Raw genomic sequence first — 24143 nt, 5'->3', positions numbered from 1 at the left:
TAGAAAGTTGAAATAATTATTTCTATTATTAAAAAAACTCCATTTTACCCTCCCTAGACTTTCTATGTCGATACACATCCTCTTTTTCCACTCAGAGTTTGACCGTGTTGGTTGTGATCGCCTTGACTCTTGGAGACACGGTGAATAGATCGCCAAAGGTGGCCAGTGACTCGATGTTGGTGTCCACTTCTTTCCCTCGTACGATGTAAAATGCTCGATTGTTACCAAGACGAACTAGTGACAGTTGGATTGGCGAGCTAATGTTGGTGACATTATACGATCGTATAACATTTGGAACGAATCGGACGATCCAGCTGGTGAAGTGATCCAGGGTCACTGCAATCGGATTGGTCACCTCAAAGTCAACCAAGAACAATGACTCAATCAGGATAGTCAGGGGCGGCAGCTTGGGCATCAGATCCTTGTAGGGCTTGCATAGGACCAACTGGATGTGGATGGAGATCGGAGCCTTGATGCTATGGACCAGTGATGGCTGAAGAAGCATGAGCGCTATAAAGTCAGAGATTGACAGTCTTCTCAGCCCTGACGGGAATACCTGAAGCACCTCCTGGTTGGAGTACTGCTTGAAGCCATGGCCCAAGGACAGCTCGGTCAGCGAGGCAGGAAGGACGCCTGCTGCCAGTGGATGGTTGAAGCATTGCCCAAGGATCAGTGTTCTGATTGATGATGGTAGAACACCAGGCTCGATGACCTGGTTAAAGTGGACTCCAAATGACAAAGCCGTGAGAGTGTCTGGAAAGATGCCAACATCCACTGACTGTCTGACGAAGCCTCCCATGTCCAGCGACTCAAGCAGGATGGGGAGTGACCCTGGCTCAAGCACATTGTGGGTGTGGCCGCTGAATATATTAAACTCCATGATCCGCGGTATGTCCAGTGTTGGTCGTGGGCCAATGGTCAGCTTGGTGAGCGATGCTGGAAGTGATCCAAGGGCGAATCGACCGGATTCACAGTAGTTCCTCACCATGGTCAAGTGCGTGAGCGATTCTGGCAATGAGTTGATCTCAATGCTATGCTCGTACATCGCTCCAAGCGTGAGTGACTTGAGTGCAAGAGTTCCAAACGCGATGGGCTGATTGAAGCAATATCCAAACGTGATGTCTGTGAGTGACATTGGTATTGTTCCGGCATCAACAGGTTGATCAAAGTTCCTTCCAAACATGAGCCTGGTGAGCGAAGATGGCAGCGAGCCAATGTGAATGACTTGGTTGAACAGTCTGCCAAACACGAGGTCCTTGATGGTTTCAGGCATGTGGCCAGCCATGAGATCTTGGTTGAACTGATCAAACATAACCAGTTTGGTCAATGATGTCGATGTCATCGAGAGAAAGTCCACGCTTGGATCCGTTGGCTTCATCATCGCCTGCGCTCTGTTATATAGATCATCGTCTTCCACTTCATACTTGTTGCTGTGACCAAGAATGAGAGACTCCAAAGATGATGGCAGGGCCTTGTAGAGGGTTGGCAAACATCGTCCAAGAATGCTCAACTTGTTGAGGCATGGTGGGAATGTGGCGGGTATTGTAGGGAACTTGAGACCGCCATTCATCGTCAGGACCGTGAGCGACACTGGTAGCGAATAGGGCATGATCACTTTCTTGTAGGCTCGGTCTAGCTCGAGTTCGGTCAATGTGTCGGGGAGGTATCCCTGCACGATTGCAATCTGAAAGCCATGGCCTAGCTTGAGACGGGTCAGCGATGGCGGCAAACTCGGGAGTCTGAACATCGTGGCCCGGTTTGGGAAAAAGTGAGGGTTGTCGCTCTCTAACAGCCTGATCGATGTTTGAAACGATTGCAACAAGATTTCTGGCAGTGACCTGATTGCTTCAAGCTTGGAGCCATTCTTGAGCAAAGAAGGGCGTATCAAACCGGGGTCATTCTCATTCGAGTCTTCAGTGGGCGCTGCAAGATGATTTGGTGGAGGTACTTCTCCAGCCGCCTCCATTCCTAGCTCGCTTGGGTCTGGAGGCATGTCTTCGATCATGCTTGGGTCTGGGGGCTTTCCATCGTCTGCATAGCCGTGGCCAATCATGCCGGGGTCTGGGGGCTGTCTATCGTCTACATTGCCGTGGCCAATCATGTAGGGGTCTGGGGGTTGGCTCCCAACCAACTCGTTGGGTTCCGGGTCCCCGTCTCGGGGACCATAGTTGGGCTGCTCTTGGGGAGCGGGCCTGCCATACTCACTGATTGCGTCGACTTGTTTGGATATCAAATAGACGTCAGGAGTACTTGTTGAGCTGTCTCGGGGGCCCTGGCCCTGCACTTCATCCAATTGGCTCACCACCCTCTCCAAAGGAGGATTGTGAAATTGTTCGAATAATGGATCGGCTTGGTCTGGAACGTTCAGTCCAGGGTTGTTGTCGAATTCAAGTTCTGTCAGCGAGTCGGGAAGTGCGTACTCTTCGATGGCCGCATCAAACATGCGCGGCAGTGTGAGTGACGTGAGCGATGGCGGCAGCGAGCCAATGGCAATGGCATTGTTGTATGCACTGCTGAACTTGAGTGATCTGATCGTTGGAGGAAGTGTGTTGGGGGCAATGAATTGATTGAACAGAGGACCAAAGGTCATGGCCTGGATCGGGGTCTCTAGGCACGACGTGGGGAGGATGAATCTGTTCCAATTCTTGTTGGAGGTTGGCAGGAGTGCGCGAGGTCCGCGACACAGCAGGATGTACAGCCTTTTGTTGGTGAGACCAAATGAGATGAGGTCAATGTCGTCCAAGCGTTCGGCGATCTTCCAGACCACGATGTCCTGGAATCGATCGACAGGGGATCCCATGTACACTACCTGCTCCCACGGGAGTTGCGGCAGTTGTATTCGGCCATCTTACTGTTTGTGCGATTGCCTTGTCCTTGGCCTGAGCCAATCGTTGAAGCCGGTGCTCGTTTCGTGCTGACTCTGATCAGAATCAGAGACACGGTTGGATGCAAGAACAGGTGATCGGTCGTCATGATCTTGTCCAGCATGTCCACGATATTTGGGTTGCACATCCGCCGGAATGACTCGAGTGCCGGCGGGGTCAGGTTGGCATTGACCGCCATCATCAACAGATGGAGGATGTTGTCCAATGTGTAGTACTGGTACACATATTGTTGCTTGTCATCATCTGGCCCGGCATGACCTTGGGGGTCCATGCTTGACAGACAATGGAACAGCGAGTAGAATATGATCTTGTACAGATGTGGCGAGAGGAGTAGTTGGGCGATCTGTTTGAACTCTGGTCGCAATGGTGCGAGTGTGCCAGGGGGCACCTGGATGACAAACTTGATGCGTCTCTGATTGATTAGAGCCAGCCTAACCTCGCGAGACCTCTGAGGGAACCTGTAGTCAAAGTAGTACTTGTTGTAGAATGAGTAATACTCTGTCTTGAGTGAGTAGTGGCCACCTGTTGTTGAGTTGTTGTTGTTGTTGAGGTTGGGCACTGGAGTGGCCACCTCGTTGAGAACAGAGTCAAAGTCTTGAATTCCAAAGTTGGGGAGTTGATCAATGTCCAGGAGTTTGATCAACTCATCCCGAGTCCAATTCTGCATGATCAGATGATGGATGATATCATACTTGACAATGTCGCGTGTGCTCTGCCGACCAGTCAATGAACGCTCGGTCAAGATCACCATGATGTGTTGGAAGAAGTCATTGAGAACTCCAGTTTGATAACGATCAAGTGAGTGTGTTGTCTGAAACAGGTCGTCTACCAAACACTTGAAGTGGCTCATGTATAATTTTATAAATCGATCGGCTGGCATCAAGGAACATATGAACTGATTGGAAGGTCGCGTCAGTAATCGACTTGGTGTGATCAAAGTATGTGTACATACTTGTTCCAAGTACAAGTCTTGGATTGTGCTGTATCGTTGAGAATAAAAAAGGTAGTTTGTTATCTGCTTGTCTAAAGGCTCGTCAACGTTGCCATGGATGTGATGGATCATCAATGAATGAATGCTTGCCGGGCCAACAAGGAGATGTTCAAGGTGCTCAGGGGGGTTGCTCCTACATGCATTGTGATGGGAGCAGAGTTAGCCGTCGAGAGCAGGTGAGCTCACTGGCGCGGGGTACATACAGGAACGATGATGCCATCTCTGAGAAAATGTGTTGGTCGCTGTAGTATAATACCGCGATGGAGAGTGCTCGGGTGAGACAACGATGGATGGGCAGATTGAACGACACTCCTCCATCAGTTGATGATTGCTTGATTAGTTTGCTGGCCGTGTTGAGCATGTCAATCGTGTTGGTTAGTGCCTGCTTGTCCTCTGCACTGCCGATAGTGCCTGTCGCGGGGATCAGTGTCTTGAGCAGTCCAAACATGACAAAGTTGTTTGCAAGATTCTTGATGTAGAACGACCTGTGGTCCAAGTGATTGATGATGCCCGTGATGAACGGACAGCTCAGATGGAACAACGACATGAATTGGAGGAGGGGCCTGATCATTGATGGACTGTTGATCATCATGTCGCGGAACAGTGGCGCACATGACATGATGAGAAGGATGTCGCTGGTTGCCCAGAACCTGTCGATACCATCAAGGTCTGGCTTGGACAGCTTGCTCTGGAAGGTCAGCGGCGCCTTGTTGGCGATGAGATATTTCGATGATGCATTGCTGATGGAATCAAACAAGTTGGCCAAATGGTCTTGGGCAACCAGGTGCTTTGTCACGCTGGGGATCAGATAGAGCTGACTTGCAAGCATTCGGATGGACTTGTGCTCGAATTGATCGTGAGTGCCAGCGAGGAGTCGATCGAGCACGACGTCATAATGAGCGAGGAAGCATATTGCAAAGTCCACCCTGCACAGTCTGTCCATCACCAGTGACCTGATCAACATGTACACTTTTTTGTAGATTGGCGTCGATATGTCCTAAGGAGGGATGAGTCAACATATGTTGTATCGGGGACAGTCTGGGGATGGACTTACCTGATCGTGAGCCAGGGTCAGGATCTGGCCCAAACGGGTGTCGTCGGTGTCATTGGCTTGCTTGACCATAAGGCTGCAGATGATGTGCTTGAAGGACGTTAGCTGAGACAGATTCTCCAGCATGTCCAGGATCGAGGTCAGCTGGTCTGTGCATTGGTCATTTGTTGCCAGGATGAGCAGAGTGGGGACGAGGCTGAGTATGATGCCCAAGAGTCGTTGGCATCGCGCGATGTGGTCATGTCCCAGCGCCACCAAAGGACTGAGCAGGTCATTATCCTGATTGATGAACGAGGCGTTGTGCACGTTGCAGAAGCCATCAGTGTCCCAGAGGTCAGGGTCGCCACAGTCACAACAGCCTCCATCTGCGACGGCAGCAACAACCGTGACGCCATCGTGCCCAACGTGCTTGCTCTGATCAAAGCAGTTGATGCACAAGATGCTGTGCTCGCTCTTTTGGCACTGCTTGCACTTATAGGTCGACTCTCCTTGTTTAATCTGTCGGCCACAGGCTGTCTGGCCAGAGCAAGATTGTTGCATTAGCATCAACTCGAATGAATCTCTTCCGCCACCGGTCAAGTATGTTCTCAACTGCAACAAGAACAACATAAAGTGTTGTTCTTGCTCATCATCAAATACTGTAGTATTAATATGATCAGCAACAACCGTCCAACTATCCTCTGTCATCTTCGAAGACTGCAAGTGTTCAACAAACAGATCCATCGTCGACACTCCCAGGGACATTAGTATATATATGGTATGTATAAGTGTATGTATGTGTTGTGATTGAATGTTGCACAAGTTGGAGTTGGATCCTTCTCATTCGATGAATGAACAAACTTTGATGGATATTTGTTCTTCGACAGCGCCAAATTGATTGGTGTACTTCTGGGACAACAGAGTTGTGGAGCATGTGTCTGTGATGGTTGACTTGATTGTCAAATGAGTGAGTTGGAAGCCACTTCCAACATTGGTGTTGTTGCTCGTGTTACTGATGAGTAACACTTCTTCCTGGCTTGATCCTCAGTGTGATCCTGCTCAAGTTTGAGTGGCCTGCAGTTTGAGTTAAATGGCAAGATCCAGGTTGCCAAGATCAAGGGCAAGGAGGAGGCCAAGAACAGGACAACGACGAGGAGCAGCCTAAGAAGATGGACGAGGTCAAGGTTCGCGTCGTTGTATGGTAGCCAGCCCTCAGCGAACAGGCTGAAGAAGCCGCTGCCTTCTGATAGCCGCCCTCGTTGGCGTTGAAGCGTGAATAATAACTGAGCGTCATGGCGTAGGTCTGTTCCTTGTTGTTGTATTCGATCATTGTTGATGGCTTGCACTCGGTGGTTGAGGTCATCAAAGGACGTCTCCGAGAGTATCATGACCTGGCTGCCATCGGCAAATGCGTATTGGTACTTGTTCAGGTCGTCCTGGGTTGGCTCGCCATCACCAGATTGCGCGCGTACGACTCCTTGATGGCGATGATGCTCGGGGCTCCTATATACCAGGCGCAGGTTTGGCCTACACGTTGCTCATCCATGCGCCAACCTCGTCACCGCAGTCATTGGACGATACAGTATCCTTCCAAACAACTAGATAGGCTCAAGTACTCTTTGTGAGCCTCCTACCGTCGTGGTATGCTTCTCGTTTGTGTTTGTTGATTGTTTATGTATTATAATAATTAATTGAATAAAGTAACACCTTAATAATATTAGTACCATATGGTACTAATATTCTCAAGCAAGTATTGTACTACTAGGATGACATGCTGGGCGTCGGCAACAACGGCCATGACATTGGTGTCTTGAGTCTTGAGTAGGTTGGGCGCGAATACTATTGATAAATTTACAGCGGTCATCTTGTTGATATGTGCATTCTGCAACACCTTGTCCAAAAAGTGGAAGAGCTGTCGCGTCAATGCTCTATTAGCAGGTGGCAACAATGATATCAACAACTTCAAACTCTCAATCTTCTCTTCTCTTGGCATGTCGCTCTCTGTAGTTGTTGGATTGAGTTAGTGGTGTACCATTGAGTGATGTGATGTGGATATAGGATACATACTGGCAATCTCTATGAATGATGGATAGGTGTCAAATGGGAATAGGGGCTCAGGTAACTCGCGTAGGTATAGTTTGAGAAGACCGGCAACGGTGTGGACATCTTCGCAGTCGTTCAGGTTGATGTCTTCACCACTGTCAAAGCATTGCTTCATTGACTTGATCTGTGAGTTGGCACCAGACAGTCTGAATATGCCTTCGACATGAAGTGCCCGCGTCTCTAGATACTCGAATCCCTTGACAAACAACACTGGTATGTCACTGTTGTTGTCTGGTCTGTTGACCACTTGCTCCAGTGGCACTCCAAATATTGGCTGTGCCTTACGTCCTGCAGGCTTGTGCATCATTATATGATGTGGTAGATTGAGTTGGTCCTTTCCAAACGACTTGAACAAGTCGGCCAGGTCCTCAATATACGTCAACTTCTTCCAGAACTTCTCACTGATGAATGGCTTGAACAGTCGCAGCGTGAACTTGATCCATGTCGTTGGATGAACAATATACAGTCCCTTCAGATTCTTCTTGTATCTAATTTGATTGATTGATTGGAGTGGGTTAGTGAGTGATTGAGTGATTGGAATAGCTCCAGTAATTGAATGATTGAATGATCGAGTGTGTGGGAGTGATCGAGGCCTCTTGGAATGGTCCCAACTAGTGGGGAGGCAACTTACTTTCTGTTAAAGATGGCGTAAACTTTCTTCAGCCAAGCAAAGTCTGGCTTGTTGTCGTTTGTTATGTTGGTGTGAAGGTAGATGAGCACGTAGTCACCGTCCACTACCGGGTCCATCACAGAGATGGTGTAGAGTAGCACACGCTCCATATCCATTGTCTTGACCGGCAGGTTGGAGGCGATGATCACCACGACGCTGCGACCCAGGTGATCTTTGCCCGCTTTGTACAAGAAGTTCTTGGACTCGACGTCGGGGTACGAGCTCTCCTTGGAGCGGTTCAGATACTCCAGGTACTCGGCCTCTGCACGGGTCCTTGCGTTGTTGGCCGCCGCTGGCTTGGCGACGGCATTGTTATTGTTGTTGTTGTTCCTGCCCAAGAGCGAGGAGAAGGCGTTGGAAATGAGTCCACCGCCCTGCGCTGGTTGTTGAGGTTGTTGTGGTTGTGGTTGTGGTTGTTGTGGCTGTGACTGTTGTTGCTGTTGTTGTTGTTGTTGTTGCTGCTGGGTCGACAGACCCTTGTTATGATATGTTTGAATGAGGTCCTCATTGTTCTTCATCCATTGAGGTATGTTGGCGGGATCGATCGTGTGATACTGTTGCTGAGGACGCTTGACTGATGCCAGGTCAAGCGAATGTGATCTGCTTGCCCTCCTCCTCGGGCTGCTCTTCAATCACCAGGGCCTTCCTAAATGTACCTCTTCTATTGTTTGGATCGATGTTGTCCTCGACGTCGCCGCCATTCTGTACCTTGATCGTGCCGTTGCTACCAGTGAGGTGTACCGCCAGTGTTGTTGTTGCTTGGTGTGGCAGTGTTCTTTGTTGGCGACCCCGTGCCACCACCAAAGCCTCCAAAGCCCATCCCTGAGCCCCTGACGCTACTCCTCTGATTCTTTGTCTTTTGCATGACGGATGCCCACGAGGCTGTTGGCTTGATGTCCTCATCGTCGTCATCGTCATCATCCTCCTTGGCCTGAGGCGATGCCTGTGGCGATGGCTCCACCTTGGCCTTCTCAGGAGTTGATGGTGCACTGTTGCTATCCAAGTTTATCTTCTCGAACTGGTCCTCTGGCGATGCCGCCGCAGCAGCCTTTATCTCACTCAGATCGACCAGTTGCTCTGTATCACCTTTGAGCTTGTTGCCAACCAACACACCACCGCGTGACTGTGATGGCTTGGCAATGTATGCCTTTGGCTTTCCAAAGAACATCTGTGAGGGCAACATCGTCTTGGCACGTGCCGACCTTGACCTCATAGGGAATGATTCCATGCCACTCAATTCATCCTTTACATCGCTGCTACTGTTGCTTGTGGCTGTGGGTGGCGACTTCTCATTTGGAGATGTTGGCGCACTGACATTGCCATTATCAACCTCTGTGCTTGTTCCTGTGCCTGTTGCCATCGTCTTCTCATTTGGAGATGTTGGTGCACTGACATTTCCATTGCCGAATGAGTTCCTGTTCACACCAAAGGTAACTCTTCTGGCCGATCTCTCATTGTTGTTGTTGTTGTTATTGTTGGATCCACTGTCACCCATTGTTGATGACGATGCAGTCTGTTGTCCACTTGTGGATACAGTGTCTGGCGTCTGTTGTAACACCGGTGTTTGATCACCAGAAGTCTTTATGCTAACTCTTTTAAATGTACCACCTCCACCTCCAACTGCTGTTGTAGTCGTTGTTGTATTGATTTCACTACTACTACTACTATTATTGTTACTCATTTATAACACTTTTAATTGATTGATTGATTGAGTAAAGTCAGTCGACTGAGTTAGTGAGTGAGTGAGTGAGTGAGTGAGTTGTGATGATTGATTGAATGAATGAGATGGAATGAAGAGATAGTATTACAATGAATGACAGAATGAATGATGGTTCTGTTAAGATGGTGACACATGTTGGTTAGGTCCGTCCCCTTGATTGCAGGTGCAATCCCAAACAATTTCTATTTTGCACTAAATCAAAACGTTGACCACGCTTCAAAAACAAACCCACACGAAGCCTCATCAAAACAACAGAAAAACAACAACTTTTCAAATAATTAATCTTAAGATTTGCACTGATTGATTCATCTGATCAAATAACTTAAGCGAAGTGTCCATGTCCAACTTTGACTCCAACAATATCTTTTTATGTACATAGACCAACCAATATCAAATTTATAATATACTCTGGTTTAATCATTTATTCACTACTCATCGCGAACTTCACACCATAGGATAAGAAAAGTGAATGAATGAATGGTATTGGACTCGACATGTCGCTTAGAACTCCATCGGTGTCTTGGTTGTGACACTTAGTTAGCTCCACTGGATTGTGATTGTGATTGTGATGGCAATCAAACCAGCGCCAATTAGAATTACATAATGACTCAGATGGATTCTTTCTATTCAATGTAAGATTGACGAGATACAAAATGGTGATGACTAGTCGTATGTATGTGTATGACCATTTAACAATGACTCTTGGAACTCATTTCACTGGGTCGTGTAAGTATTTACCTTGATCATAAATACGGTTAACTTAAACCATATCTTAACCCAATCAATAATGATCTGACATCAATCAATATCATCGGACGTCTGTCTGTGTATGTGTGGTAGTGCTAGTGATCGTGATCGTTGTTGTGGTCATCAGGTGAGTGTGTGAGTGTGTATCGATGAAAGTGATCAGGATATAGGATAACGTGTGTGGTGATTGATGTCAATGGCTATTTACCAATGATGGTGTTATTGGTATTTGTGATGATCAACCCAATGTCATGGTCAACCAACAATAATTTTATCAGGAATCATTGAATATCTTATAACTGCTACCATCACTTATTGATTGTGATCATCATCTCAGTCAAAGGACCAAAGATGATAAACTATAAAAGACTCAATCTTTAATCATTGTTTAACATCATCAACTCAAATATCAAGTATCTTAAACATCAATACTCAATCAATTAATCAATTATTTCCAAAAATGACTATCCTTTGTAAGTAATTAAACAAATATTAATGGAACAATTCCAATCAATATTTATCAAATATTAATACTCTCTTAATATTTAGCTGCCATCTCATCTTTCGGTACCCCATCTGTTGGTTCAATTACCAAGTCTAGTGTAATGACCTCAGGAACCAAGTCATTCGGTTCAACTCAATCATCAAACAATGTTGCCTGTTGGGGATGTCATCGCAACCTCCTTGACCTTAACGCCTATATTGGAGTCCATCTTGGATCTCTCCTAAACCTCGATGCCAACGTCAATGTTGACCTCTAACTAATTCACCCTGTTAATTATCCATCTTGTAAATAAATAAATAAATAAATATATCTTGAAGTCAATAATTAATGCGAGGGTATGTCTGTGAGGGTTTGTGGACTTGTCGAAGTTTCAGCAGTTAAATTGATAAAAAATTGAAAACAATTCATTTTTGTGAAGTGCATCACAACTTGGGGATGAATGTATCCGTGTATCTTGTATCCCTTTTTGAATCTAATACATATAACAACGTTGTATCTCTTTGATTATATATCACAACATACATAATTATACATAGAAACATGAGTATAGGAGTACCAGTAAAGATATTGCATGAAGCAGATAGTCATGTGATCACAATAGAATTGCGCAATGGTGATTTATACCGTGGCACATTGGTCGAGAGTGAGGACAATATGAATTGTAGAATGGCCAACATTACAATGACTACAAAGGATGGCCGTCAGACACAGATCGAACAGATATACATCAGAGGCAGCAAAATACGCTTTTTCATTCTGCCAGACATGCTGAAAAACGCGCCTATGTTCAAGCGTATCGATGGTCGCGTCGTCCTCAAGGGCAAGGCGCTGGGCATCGGTAGGAGTCTGGGCAGAGCCAACAACAGAGGCGGTGGTGGCGGCGGAAGAGGTAAGCAATACCAATCAAGCAGAACCTTTGGCGGTGGCGCGAGACATGTCAACTCATACAACAACACCTATTATTCAGGCGGCCGTGGTGGTGGACGTGGAGGCTTTGGCGGCGACAGAGGAGACAGAGGAGACCGTGGAGGATTTGGCGGTGGCGACAGAGGCGATCGTGGTGGATTTGGTGGTGGCGACAGAGGCGACCGTGGAGACAGAGGTGGAAACATCTATCAACAAAGAAGATAGAATGGTAACCTTGGCACTCAATCAAACAACAATTAATCAATCAAACAAACATTCAATGGAAACCGACCGACCGATCGACCGACAAACTTAACAATAGTATACCTCCTTCCTCCTCCCCAACAATCAATCAAATCAATCAATATAATAATCACTTGTATCATTCTGATCCATGATTGATTGATCGATCGATATAAAGCGAATCATCAGACTCATCACAAAAGACGATTCTAGACTGATCATTCCATGGACACAACAACATGTATGATGTTGTTTCCATCAATCACTGTAGATATCAAATAAATACCATATACCCTTAAGTTTGATTGTGTTGTGTTGGTCCAATCTAGGTCCTTCTTTGAAGGCCTCCCACACCCACCCATTTTGATCAAGGTCCGATGCATGATGAACTTAACATTTGATCAATCTTTAATTCAATCATTCACCCGATCAATCAATCAATCATTCAACAATCAAACTGTTTGATTATCATTCAACACATAATGAAGGGTACATTCTGTAACTATATATTCTTGTGCTTGGCTGTGTTCTTGGGCACATTGTCATTGTTGCCACCTCTGGCAATGTATGGCCTCGACTCAACGCCAGACGTGACGTTCGAACCATTCATACCGCAGACAGCACCTGAACAAGTGGGCGCCTACGCACCAAACACCAAGTTGGACACAGACATCAAGTTCATAGAGGGACCACACGGCGCCGAGACAGTGGCCTTTAGCAAGCATGGCGACATGTACTTCTCAAACAAGGCAGGCGAGATCAGATACATCGAGGCCGAGTTGCTAGATGGCCACATCAGCAACAACATGTCGACATACTCTGGAGTTGCCAATCGCACCATTGGCAAGCTGCTGGTCCAGGCTGGCCGCCCCGTCGGCATGTACATCGATGCTGAGGACCGTCTGTTGGTGGCCGACGCCGTCAAGGGACTCCTGCGCGTCGATCTTGAGACACGGGACGTCAACATCCTCACATCTGGCGCCAATGGTACCAAATTGATCTTCCTCGATGATGTCAAGACAGGCCCTGACGGCATGATCTACATCTCAGACAGCGCAAGGATCGGCCCACTCATGGACAAGAATGGAGATTGGAACATACTCACATCGGCCACATTCGCAATCGCTTCATCCAAGCCTGATGGACGACTGCTCTCCTACGACCCACAGACCAAGGAGACCAAAGTCCTAATGCAAGGCATTCGTTTCGCCAACGGAGTACTCGTCGATCCAACTGGAAACAGTGTCTACGTCTGCGAGACATCGACCTACCGTGTGTGGCGCTATTGGCTAAAGGGTATCAATGGTAAGTAGTAATTCGTATGTTAACACTGTGGCTAGCCACATACCATACTAACAATGTTTGATTGAAGCTGGCAAGTCAATGGTATTCATTGATAACCTACCAGGATATCCAGATGGCATTAACTTGGGCAGCGATAATAGATTGTACATCAGTCTTTATGGTGGCCGCTCCAAGCTTGTGGATTGGATCCATCACTTCCCCTCAGTCAAGCGTCTTTTGCTACGTATTCCATTCGTCAAGTTCCCAATATATCCACCAATGATTGTCATTGCTGATCCAAACGTATGTTCATACATCCATTCATCCATCCATCCGTCAATCCATTCAATCACGCTGACCTTACATCAACTCAACTTCATAGTCAGGTGAGATACTTGACTCGCTACAAGGTACAAGATCATCACCACTCAAATCACTCACATCTGCCGTGGAACATGATGGTAGACTATACATTGGAAGTAAGTTGTACTTGATGAGTACTCGATCAATCACATTGCCAAAGACTAACCTCAACCCAATAGACCTACATCTTAACTTTATTGGAGTGTATGACTTGAATGGAAATAGACAATGAATGAACTAGTGAATGAATGAAAGAATGGAATTATTATTATTACATTAACAATTATTATGGTGGAGGATTGATCAATCAATCAATTAATCAATCATCAATCCATGCAGTATCATCTGACTCATCTTCAGGGTCGCTGTCATCGGGCTTCATGGCTTCCCATCGTTCTTGAAGTCTGTCACGGAAGATTGCAGCAAAGTCATTGACAGCACGTGGCTTCTCTTCTTCTGGTACAAACTTCTTTAGGCGAGCCATGTGATCCCTTTGGAGATCGGCCAACAAATCACCAGTACCAGTGGATTGTCCATGAGGAGTTGGCACCCTCTTTCCAATGTTGTCATCATCAGCCTGGTGGACTGTGGATACTGGTGATTGACGAGTGATGGGAGCAGAAGGTGTTGGGGGTGCTGGAGGGGCTGTGATTGGACCAGGTGGGGCAGGAGGTACTAGTTGTTGTGTTGCTATCACTGACAATATTGGGAGAGTTTGTTGGGGTTGAGGTGGAGGAAGAGGAGGAAGACCACTTGGTGGCAACTGTTGTGGTTGTTGAACGACGGGAGCAATTCCAGATGCTCTTGTAACATCCGGAATTTGATTGACATCAACAGATGGAGTGTCGTCGGTAACGAATATTGGAAGACTTGAATAGATAATGTTGGAGGGTGCGATTGTTTGTTGCTCCTCTTGATTGTTCCAATTAATATTCTCGGCAACATGGTCCAATGGTAATGATGTTGGAAATACATTTTGTTGAAGATCTGAAAGATTGATACTCATTTGAGGAATCCATCCACTCTTGGTTTGTACAATTGATTCACCCTTCTCCACTGATACAGGTGGAGCTTGTAGTCTCCTCCTTCCATGTAGTAGTACTTGGTGTCCACGTCCTTGATTGGTATTGTCCATACCATCCTTCATGTTATCCAATGAGTTTGGATACTTCTTATAAGGATTCTCCTGAGTATTGAACAATAACAAGTTGGAAACACTCGAGATATGTTGAGGCAACTGACCAAGGCCCTCCTTTTCCAACTCCTCATTCTTTGCCAAACCTTTCATACTCTTCTCAATGAACACAACATGTTCACCTAACACTTCTTGGCTGTCTTGTTGTTGTTGTTGTTGTCTCTAAAGTACGGGACTGATAAGTATGTGATTGATTGAATGGTTGAATGATTAAATGATGGAAAGGGTACTTACTGTTGCAACTACATCATTTAGTTGATAGTTGGAGGATGAGGGATTGAATGGTACTCGAGCCTTGTCAGAGTAGAGTGGACTGTAGTCAGTCCATTGATTGGATGATGGATACCTGGCACTGCTGAAGACAGTGATGGCATTCCTACTTCCAACTATACTATCAACTTTACATTGTGCTCTACTCAATCTATTTGATACATTATCAATTCTAGACTTCTCCTTTGATACTCTTGAACTTATAGAAGTATAAACATTATTGAATACATTGTCCAGACTAGCAAGAGCGTCAACAATTTGTAACAATGACTCTGGTTCCCTTAAACCATTGGACACAACAGGTACTTGATATATTTGTGTTGATGACATTATATTATATATATATTTAGTTAGTAAAGGAGTAATATATTACTACATAAGTAGTGATGGTGATTAGAATGATGTTGTTGTTCACATTTATTCAGGAATAACCTGGAAATAAAGTTCCATGGAACATTTCAGAGATGCCCTTTCTCAACACTTTTGAGTTTCTCGCATTCAATCCCAAGTGAACACGTAAGCACATTAGCGACAAACTCATTGTTATGTTATTATCTCTATCTCTCTATCTCTAACTACAAATAAACATGTAGTCAACTTGATCGAATCAATCAATTGACCTACACAAAAACAAAGGTCAACTTCTGTGAACAAAGAATGATAGCAATCAATCAATCAATCAATCATGTAATGGGCAAACAAACACCAATTACTAATAATAATACATATTACAAAGACCTTACTATGGTTGTAGTTATAAACTTACATCAATCAATCTATTTATACCCATCAATCATCATACATAGCACCAAACAAACAATAGATTGATTTTGGTGCAATACTTTAAAATCATCGTTAGTATAAAGGTCTGCATCATTGACACTTGGCCTGGTAACCATTCCATTCATTATTATAATCTTACATAAAAACGCCGACTTTGGTTCGCCAACCATCATCATTATCACTCCACAAATCACCACTCAATGCCATCAATGGTGTTCATCAAGATCGACCCGAGTGTGTGTGTGTGTGTGTGTGTGTGTGTGTGTGGGTGTGTGGGTGTGACGGAATGATCACCTACATCACAAGGCCTTCGTTCCAAACTGCGATCGATAGAATGGTGTGGTGTGGTCGTGATTGTCCTTCACCTAACAGAACAGAAAGCCCACCACCCTTGTTCGAAATGGACCGGCCAACATCCACATGTTGTAATGTATTGACAAGACTTGGGCAGATGCAATGCATTTTTGAAGCCAACGTCTGTCAGTTGTCCAGTCATTCCATCTTATACATTATTATCTGTATTGTAATTATACATACCTTCCACAAACATCATTCAAAATGATCAAACTTGTACTTTTGTTACTCATTGCACTCTGTTGTTGTGCATTTGCAGGTATGTTTCTCCCTCCCAGTCGCTCTCTGATCGATCAAACGATCAATCACTCACACTTACACTCACTCAAACTCACACTCAATAGACCGCAGTGTTATCGTCAATAACCTTGGAGACCAAGCAGTTCGCTCATACTCTGTAATTGTTAGCGCTGCTTCAAACACCTTTACTGCCAGTGGCCGTGCAGTATTTAGTTCATTGTTTGGTGGCGGCGCAAAGGCCAAGACCGATGGCTCAATCTTTTACTTTAACGGACAACGTTGCACATACACTTATGTGCACAAGACCTTTGATGCCATCATCAATGGAGACAATGGAACTATTTCCAAGTCCGAGACATTTGCTGCTGTCTTCTCACCATTCATTATAATCGAGTATGAGGAGACTAATGGTGTTGAGGGCTACCAATACGGCAACGATACACTCCTTGGATGGGCTCGCAATGACAAGTGGGACGCAACTGACTACTGGAAGTTCTCTGTCACAAAGGCCAACTTCACCACGACCACCCCAGACAACCAGAGCATCCCATTCACTGTCACCACGGTCAATGCCACCTCACCAAATGGACTCTTCTCTCTGAGCTTCTCCATCTCGGATGCACCAGTCAGTGTCAATGATACTGACATCACTGCCGATCAGACCAAGATCAACATCGAGATCAAGGGCTACTACGATAACAATGTTAACCCAGCCACCAAGAACTGCGACGTCAAGCCAGGCAACTTTGCCTGCCAGTCCACTGGCGCTTCAAACAACAACAACTCACGTTTGGCTCTTGGATCATTCGTTGGAGTTGGTACTGCTAACGCCCTATTCAGATCAAGTCCACATGGATTCCTCAAGACACATGGTGGCGGCAACGTCGACGCCGTCTTTGACTGGGCCACTACTGTCAGCATCAACGGAGCCAACGCCACGGCCAACGTGTCTACCTCTTTCTCTGACTTCAAGAAGGGAGAGGGACACCTTAATCCAGATGTCAACGTCGATGGAGACTCTAACAATATTGGTGCACAAATTATGGTCCATTCATTCGACTACATCAGACCACAATCAATCTATTGGGATCCAACCTTTGGTGGTCAGAGCACTGGATCAATTGCACTTCCATCGATCATACTCATTGTATCAACTATATTCGCCATGTTGATGTTGTAAGGCGATGATTGATGTTTAAACAAGCCAACAATCAAATTCAATCCAATAAACGATCACGACTAATTGTAACTCATACTACCAAGTTCCCAATAATGGGAGAGCACTACTTTGTACTTCAGACTGACTCCTTTGATTGATTCGCGCGTTACGTAATGGTGGTAGGGGTTACCAGTCCAATCAGCCCGGGCTGGATGTCCGTCTCTGGTAACACCTGACGTGTTATAAGTTACCAATCCTTCCATCCATCTCCACCAATCACTACTTTCACACACCCGACACTGATCAGTGTTATGTATAAGTATGTGTGTGTGAGTTGTTGTTGATTATGAGATGAGTGAAGTTTGGTGAATGTTTAGAATCAGGAAGAGAGGATTGTAGGTGATGGGCCGCGCCAAGTCCAAATGTCCGAGGGGGCATGCATAGATAAAGTCGATGTTTCTCGTGGAGCCCTCCTTCCTTTCAATTCCAGCTGGTCATACAGTATTCTGACATGCACCAAAAGTATGTGACCTTTGCACCAAGTTCACGGTGATCACCCCCCTTATTGATTTCAGTAGGGGTCTACCGATAGGTTGGATGATCAAAATAAAAAAGGGACCAAACCGCTGACGGCAACATAGAGTGATATTAATTAACTGATGGAGTGAGCACTAACCAATAAGTGATCGTGGTTAGCTATGTTTGCGCAATAAACGGGCATGAATGGGTACCCCTTTGCATCCCTTGCATACCAAGACATCAACACGAGAAGTTACCAAAGGTGTCATTCATTCATCCATATTTAACATCGTCAGAAGTCCAATCATAACTTACTTACTTATCTAACTAACTAACTATTTATCTATAAATAATAACCTTTGTTGTAATTTTATCTCTTTTGTACAAGTAATATAATATATAATAATGTTCAAGTACTTATTATTGGCTGCACTCTTATGTGTTGCTGTTACATACGCTGCCACTATTGGTATGTTTTACATATATTGTCTGACGTGACACAGGTCAATCAATCAATGTCGACCAAATCAGGAATGTAATCACTAACATCATCCACCACACTCACATACTTCCTGATTTATCGATCAATCAATCAATATATAGATGGTGTTGTCGTCGTCAATGTTGGTAACAATGCTATCCGTAGCTACGCCGTCACCTCTGGTCTGAGCACATTCACTGCCACTGGTAACTCTGTCTATGGTGTATGTGTACTTCCCGATCTGGCAATCATTCAATCAATCATTAACTAATAATCTAATTAATCAATATAATAATATTTAGTCGCTCACTGGAGGTGGACTTAAGGCTCACTCCGACTCTGTATCCTTTGTCTTTAACGGAAATGGCGCTTGCAAGTACGCCTTCACTCACACCAACCTCGACATTAGCGGAGGCTCTGCTACTGGAGCCACTGGAGTCAGTGTTACCACTGGAGGCAGTGTCAACTTGGGCGTGTTCGCCTCTGTCTACTCACCATTCTTGATCATCGAGTTCGAGGACACCAACGGCACTCCAGGCTTCCAGCAGGGAGACAAGATCTTGGGCTGGGCCCGTTTGGACAAATGGCTCGGAGGCTGGGACATCCAGACCAAGAGCGCCCCATACACCACCACCGCCAACAACCAGCAGTACAACTTCACTGTCACCCAGGTCACTGCCATCTCCCCAGACACCGTCACCACTCTTCGCTTCGGAGTCACTGGTGCCCCAATCACCTTCAACGGCACGGACCTCAGCTCAGACATCACCAAGATCGACGTTGAGATCAAGAACTACTACGACGCCAACATCAACAAGGCTTCACCACTGTGCACTGTCGGCGCACCATACTTTGAGTGCCGTTCGACCGGTCCATCTGGCAACGCCAACTCTCGCCTGGCCCTCGCCTCATTCGTCGCCGTCGGTTCTGCTGAGCTGAACGTCCACGCTGGCGCCGTCGTCTCCAAGGGAGTCAACGGAGTGTCTGGTGTCTTTGACTGGGTCTCGACCGTCACTGTCAACGGAACCACCGCCACCGCCACCGTCCACGCCGACACCTACGACCTGAACAAGAACAACACCTACAACGTCCAGTTTGGAATTGAGGGTCAGAGCACCGTCAGCGCCCAGCTCCTCGTCCACTCCTTCGACACTGTCCGTCCTGCTTCAATCTACTGGGACCCAACCTTCGGAGGTCAAGCCGGCAACTTTGGAAGTGTCATCGTCCCATCCATCGGACTCATCCTTGCCCTCGTCTTTGCCTTGTTGCTTTAAATCCCTCATTCATTCATTCATTATTTGTTATGACTCGATGAATAATAAAGCCGATCCAGACCCAACCTTATGTTTATTATTGAAACATTATTGTTTACAACCCTTTTTGTCGTGTGTGGGTTTGCTTGATCAAAAACAGTGCACTACAACCAATCAATGATCAAAATTGAGAAACTTCTGATGAGAAGTTTGATAGTGTGACCTCAACTTACGGATACGAGTCAGTCTTGCTTCTTCAAGGTGTCTTCCAAACTACTATTACACCACCAATCATAACATCAAAGACATCAATCAATCAATCACATCAATCAATCAATCATCAATCAATCACATCGATCAATCACACCAAACTTACAAACATATAATGTCTTCTTCTTCGTCGCCACCCTCGACATCGGCGACAGCGGGAAGTGACAGAGACGTGGCCGACACTATACTCAATGGCCTAACACTGATTGATCAGCGATTGAATAGACTAAAGGGTTACACACTGGACGCCAGCGCATGCACCCAATCACAGATACAGAGTAACATCACAAGCTACGAGAAGATCAAGTCAATACTAAGTAATGCACGTCTGTTGCTCAAGGAGCAGACGCAGGATGACGATGTCCGACATATCAGTCAGCAGGTCGAGATCAGACTGAGCACGACCACAACCGAGATCGAAGTGTTGGTCAAACGACTGGCTGATGGTGACTATCAGATTGATTCAGGTCATGGCCACGGCTTGGGTCTCACCGTGTCCAGCGAGGAGGAGCGACCACTATCACCCCTATCGCTTGTCTCACGTGAGATTGAGCGCAAGCTGGCCTCGGACCTCTCGCAGTCCCAGCCCAACCTATCATCATTGGTCGCACACCATGACGGCAACAACAACAACAATGGCATCAATGGCAACAACCATGGAAACAACACATGTACACATACACTCATGGTCCCACCATCATCATCATCTTTAGCCAGCTCAGCACCAGGTCGTACAACAACATTGGGAGTGTGCACCAGCAACACATCAAGCAGCATAAATGATAAGATCATCCTGCGAAGGATGTCCAAGCTCCCGCCTATCAAGGTGTCGGGCACAAGGATTGGACACTATCGGTCAAACTCAATGTCTTCGATACAAGCACCAGCACCCTCGCTGCCCGCCTCACGAGGCCATGGCGAACGCCTGGCCACACTACAATCTCTGCTCAAGGCTGAGATACTGACCAACTCAGTTGACAACAAGGTGATGGATGACGTGGGCATACTGACACGTGGCAAGACCGAGGAGCTGTACAAGCTGGTCTACGACCTGCGTAGTCTTAACCGCGTGATCACCGACCTGGACAACCTGCGCATCAGCATCACCGACGTGGACCATGTGCTGCAGGCCAGTCTAGGATCGTCTGAGTCTGCTCGCTGCGAGGTGCCCATCGCACACCGCAACATACTCGAGCGACTCGTCACGCTCATCCGCAGCGAACCATCGATCCTGGCCGACACACTATTCCGCGCCGGCTACCTCGACGGTAACTGCGACCGCAACATCAAGACTTCTTTCTGCGATCTGTCACAGGCCATCGTCTTCTCAATGTTTGGCAACTGTTGCACGGCCACTGACGAGCGATTGCTCCTCGCACTCATCAAGCGTGTTGTCGAACTCGAGTTTGCACACTTTGATGCTGCCAAGCGCGACACGAATGTGGATACTGCTTCGGTGGAGGGCGAACGAACCACACAGGACAAGCAATCCTTTGGTCTTCAAGAACACTTCTCGCTCACATTGCTGTCAACATACCTGCGCCACACATTTGGGCAACCTTACATCAGTGCCGTGCTCAAGGAGTTGGTAGTGTCCATCATCCAGGATCACAACATGAACTTGGAGAGCGACCCACAGAAGAAGCCCATGCTCGCAGTCATTGGCTTCGAAGTAGCGCCCGACATTGACGAGCTGGCGCAGCTGCAGCGCTTCAGTGGCGAGTTCCTGCATCGCACGATGGCCATGTCGGCCGGCCTTCCATTCGGCATGCGCTGGACATGTAAGCTGTTGCTGCAGCTCTATCGCCAACATATCAAGGAGACACGCCCCGAGGCCGACCCGCGCGTCGTGGCTGGCGAGGAACGCGAGCTGATCATCAGGCTGGTGTACGACAACTTCTTCATCCCGGCACTGATCAACCCCGATCGCAATGGCCTGCTCACGGGCCTGGGCATCAGCCAAAAGATGCGTCACAATCTCAACAAGATTGCGCGTACCGCTCGCCAGTTCCTCAGCAGCCCACACGAGATCCCCGCATGGCTCAACGAGTCCATGAGCCTGGAGCAACGTCTGAGTGAGTACTTTGCCGAGATACCCCTTGTCGAGGAGCCAGAGACCTACTTCAACCGCCCGGTATACGAGGCGGAGATGGGCCAGCAACTGCTGGTGTCCTCCACGGACCTGTTCATTGTGATGGAGTTGATATATCAGAACACTGGAGACAACATGTCTGCTGCGGCAGTGGAGGCTGTGGCCAAGATCAAAGAGGTACAGGGTGCTGCCAACCTACAGGATGGCATGCGATTCCTTGTTCTAAACGTGCAGGCACGCAACAAGACGCAGGGAGGTCAAGGCCAGAAGCCCAAGATTGCCCAAGAGGTACTCCTGGCCAAAGAAAACCTGACCCTTGTCCTTGTCGTACTCAACTCACTCTGTGGCTACATGTTCTCGACCAACACTTGCGAGTTACTTCTTCTCCAATCAGGTGTAAGTTTGCCCCCCCTCCCCTGTGCCTGGAACTATTCCAGCCTCATTCAATCATTCACTCGATCACTATCTACGCACTCAATCACTCACCAAACTTCCATTATCAATCAAAATCAAACTCAAACTCAAACTCAAACTCAAACTCAAACTGGAATGATTCCAACACTCACTTACACACTCAATCAATCAATCAATCAATCAAAACAGAGAAACAGGAGTATGGATGTTAATATATTGGACGCACAGATTGAGGAGACGATACGTAGTCTTTGGGCATTGCCAGAGAGTTACAAGGAGAATGATTATGAGATGTTGATTGAATTGCTGTTCGAGGACTACCGCGCCAGACAGGAGCGCAATGAGATTGACCGCAAGATAAGACTGGTCTATCTCGATCAGCTGCAACGCATAACCTCGCAAGTGATCTCACAGAAGAGTGCCTGCATAGAGTACATCAACAATCAAAAGTTTAGGATGTTCCGCGATGTATACACGAGATTGCAAACAGAGTTTGTCAGCGAGTTTATGTCTAGGTTCTCAATCGACACTGGATACTGCTCCTGTTGTCCCAACATCAATGAGGATCAGGCACGCATCTGCGAGACCTGTTGTACCAAGTCCACAATGGTGGCCACATTCTTCAAACGTACCATCGACGCCATCGAGAAGCATGATCTCTGGAAGGATGCACCTCAAGAAGAGTTGGACATTGCCTTGTGCACACTCGAGAGGAACCTGATGACACAGATATACAACTAGTATGTACATCCCCTTCAATCAATCAATCATGGTCTCCACCAACACTTCACTCACTCCCCTACCCTTACCACCCTCAGCTCATTCCATGTCTCAACAGATGATGTCCAACTCACTGATCTGTTGCGATCCAGATCGTCTATGATTGATTTGCAAACATTGGAGATTCCGGCCAAGTATGCCAATCAGGCACCATGGAAGCTGGCACAACAAGGTATGTTTGAATGTCAAGACCAGGCCAAGGCCAGGCTAGGTCACGCCAGGCTAGGTCACGCGACTAACATTATGTTCCATCCAATTCCAATTCCAGAACTTACCAAGCTTAACCTGTACAAAACACCTCACGACAAGCTCAAGTGTGTAATAGACACTTGGAACATTATTCTAAGTATGTGTCGATCGATCAAGCAATCAAACTCACTATTACTCACTCAATCAATCTTACTCACTAACTCATTCAATACTTATTAGACTATACCAAACCATTGGGAGACTGTGGAGCAGATGACTATCTGACTATCATGGGCTATGTAATTTTAAAGGCAAAGCCAGACCATATACTGTCCAACGTCCAGTACATCTCACTCTATATCACTCAACTGGATCCTTCGATTGAGAAGTGGTTCACCTACTTCAAGACCTCTGTGGAAATGGTACGAAGTGTACTGGATGGAGTTGGAGGCGATGATCCTGGCTGGGTAGAAGGTGTGATCAAGCCCACACGATAGATAGATAGATAGATAGATAGACAGGACAAGACAATTCCAAAGACACACAAGTTTGAATTTGGTTCCATAAATTAACTCATCTTCGCAACCCACACTCACACTCACATGACTCCATCTCAATCTCTCGCAAGTTCATTCATTCAAAGTGTTACATACTTATATATATACATATACATATACATATATATTTGACAGAGAGA

The 24143-nt window shown here is 46.4% G+C and overlaps 12 protein-coding genes across 12 annotated transcripts; 6 read left to right on the top strand and 6 right to left on the bottom strand.

Moving 5' to 3' along the window:
• Positions 1-91: 91 nt before the first annotated feature.
• SAMD00019534_006350 (hypothetical protein) lies at positions 92-2590 on the bottom strand (the record flags this gene model as incomplete). Its single annotated transcript, XM_012904068.1, has 1 exon — positions 92-2590. One exon carries the CDS (start codon positions 2588-2590, stop codon positions 92-94), a length of 2499 nt encoding a protein of 832 aa, XP_012759522.1.
• A 215-nt stretch (positions 2591-2805) lies between these two features.
• Positions 2806-3636, bottom strand: SAMD00019534_006340 (hypothetical protein; the record flags this gene model as incomplete). The annotated part of the gene is made up of 1 exon (XM_012904067.1): positions 2806-3636. The coding sequence occupies one exon, from the start codon at positions 3634-3636 to the stop codon at positions 2806-2808; it is 831 nt and encodes a 276-aa protein (XP_012759521.1).
• Positions 3637-4009: 373 nt separating this feature from the next.
• On the bottom strand, positions 4010-5536 carry SAMD00019534_006330 (hypothetical protein; the record flags this gene model as incomplete). Its single annotated transcript, XM_012904066.1, has 2 exons — positions 4010-4873; positions 4931-5536. 2 exons carry the CDS (start codon positions 5534-5536, stop codon positions 4010-4012), a joined length of 1470 nt encoding a protein of 489 aa, XP_012759520.1.
• Positions 5537-6629: 1093 nt separating this feature from the next.
• Positions 6630-8287, bottom strand: SAMD00019534_006320 (hypothetical protein; the record flags this gene model as incomplete). The annotated part of the gene is made up of 5 exons (XM_012904065.1): positions 6630-6907; positions 6974-7497; positions 7641-7927; positions 7958-8097; positions 8155-8287. Coding segments are annotated over 5 exons (1362 nt in total), but the record flags the coding sequence as incomplete, so codon positions are not given.
• A 116-nt stretch (positions 8288-8403) lies between these two features.
• SAMD00019534_006310 (hypothetical protein) lies at positions 8404-9360 on the bottom strand (the record flags this gene model as incomplete). The annotated part of the gene is made up of 1 exon (XM_012904064.1): positions 8404-9360. One exon carries the CDS (start codon positions 9358-9360, stop codon positions 8404-8406), a length of 957 nt encoding a protein of 318 aa, XP_012759518.1.
• A 1246-nt stretch (positions 9361-10606) lies between these two features.
• Positions 10607-10907, top strand: SAMD00019534_006300 (hypothetical protein; the record flags this gene model as incomplete). The annotated part of the gene is made up of 2 exons (XM_012904063.1): positions 10607-10619; positions 10696-10907. 2 exons carry the CDS (start codon positions 10607-10609, stop codon positions 10905-10907), a joined length of 225 nt encoding a protein of 74 aa, XP_012759517.1.
• Positions 10908-11191: 284 nt separating this feature from the next.
• SAMD00019534_006290 (hypothetical protein) lies at positions 11192-11782 on the top strand (the record flags this gene model as incomplete). Its single annotated transcript, XM_012904062.1, has 2 exons — positions 11192-11540; positions 11619-11782. 2 exons carry the CDS (start codon positions 11192-11194, stop codon positions 11780-11782), a joined length of 513 nt encoding a protein of 170 aa, XP_012759516.1.
• Positions 11783-12282: 500 nt separating this feature from the next.
• Positions 12283-13679, top strand: SAMD00019534_006280 (hypothetical protein; the record flags this gene model as incomplete). Its single annotated transcript, XM_012904061.1, has 4 exons — positions 12283-13105; positions 13173-13387; positions 13467-13563; positions 13627-13679. The coding sequence occupies 4 exons, from the start codon at positions 12283-12285 to the stop codon at positions 13677-13679; spliced, it is 1188 nt and encodes a 395-aa protein (XP_012759515.1).
• Positions 13680-13766: 87 nt separating this feature from the next.
• SAMD00019534_006270 (hypothetical protein) lies at positions 13767-15242 on the bottom strand (the record flags this gene model as incomplete). Its single annotated transcript, XM_012904060.1, has 2 exons — positions 13767-14804; positions 14877-15242. 2 exons carry the CDS (start codon positions 15240-15242, stop codon positions 13767-13769), a joined length of 1404 nt encoding a protein of 467 aa, XP_012759514.1.
• Positions 15243-16253: 1011 nt separating this feature from the next.
• Positions 16254-17469, top strand: SAMD00019534_006260 (hypothetical protein; the record flags this gene model as incomplete). Its single annotated transcript, XM_012904059.1, has 2 exons — positions 16254-16308; positions 16394-17469. The coding sequence occupies 2 exons, from the start codon at positions 16254-16256 to the stop codon at positions 17467-17469; spliced, it is 1131 nt and encodes a 376-aa protein (XP_012759513.1).
• Positions 17470-18372: 903 nt separating this feature from the next.
• Positions 18373-19722, top strand: SAMD00019534_006250 (hypothetical protein; the record flags this gene model as incomplete). Its single annotated transcript, XM_012904058.1, has 3 exons — positions 18373-18436; positions 18571-18671; positions 18751-19722. 3 exons carry the CDS (start codon positions 18373-18375, stop codon positions 19720-19722), a joined length of 1137 nt encoding a protein of 378 aa, XP_012759512.1.
• A 364-nt stretch (positions 19723-20086) lies between these two features.
• On the top strand, positions 20087-23943 carry SAMD00019534_006240 (hypothetical protein; the record flags this gene model as incomplete). Its single annotated transcript, XM_012904057.1, has 5 exons — positions 20087-22459; positions 22667-23217; positions 23296-23429; positions 23526-23603; positions 23687-23943. The coding sequence occupies 5 exons, from the start codon at positions 20087-20089 to the stop codon at positions 23941-23943; spliced, it is 3393 nt and encodes a 1130-aa protein (XP_012759511.1).
• Between the last annotated feature and the right edge of the window lie 200 nt (positions 23944-24143).

This window comes from Acytostelium subglobosum (assembly GCF_000787575.1).
Source record: "Acytostelium subglobosum LB1 DNA, scaffold: scaffold1, whole genome shotgun sequence".
NCBI classification, from domain to species: domain Eukaryota; phylum Evosea; class Eumycetozoa; order Acytosteliales; family Acytosteliaceae; genus Acytostelium; species Acytostelium subglobosum.
This window is presented reverse-complemented; position numbering and strand designations above follow the sequence as displayed.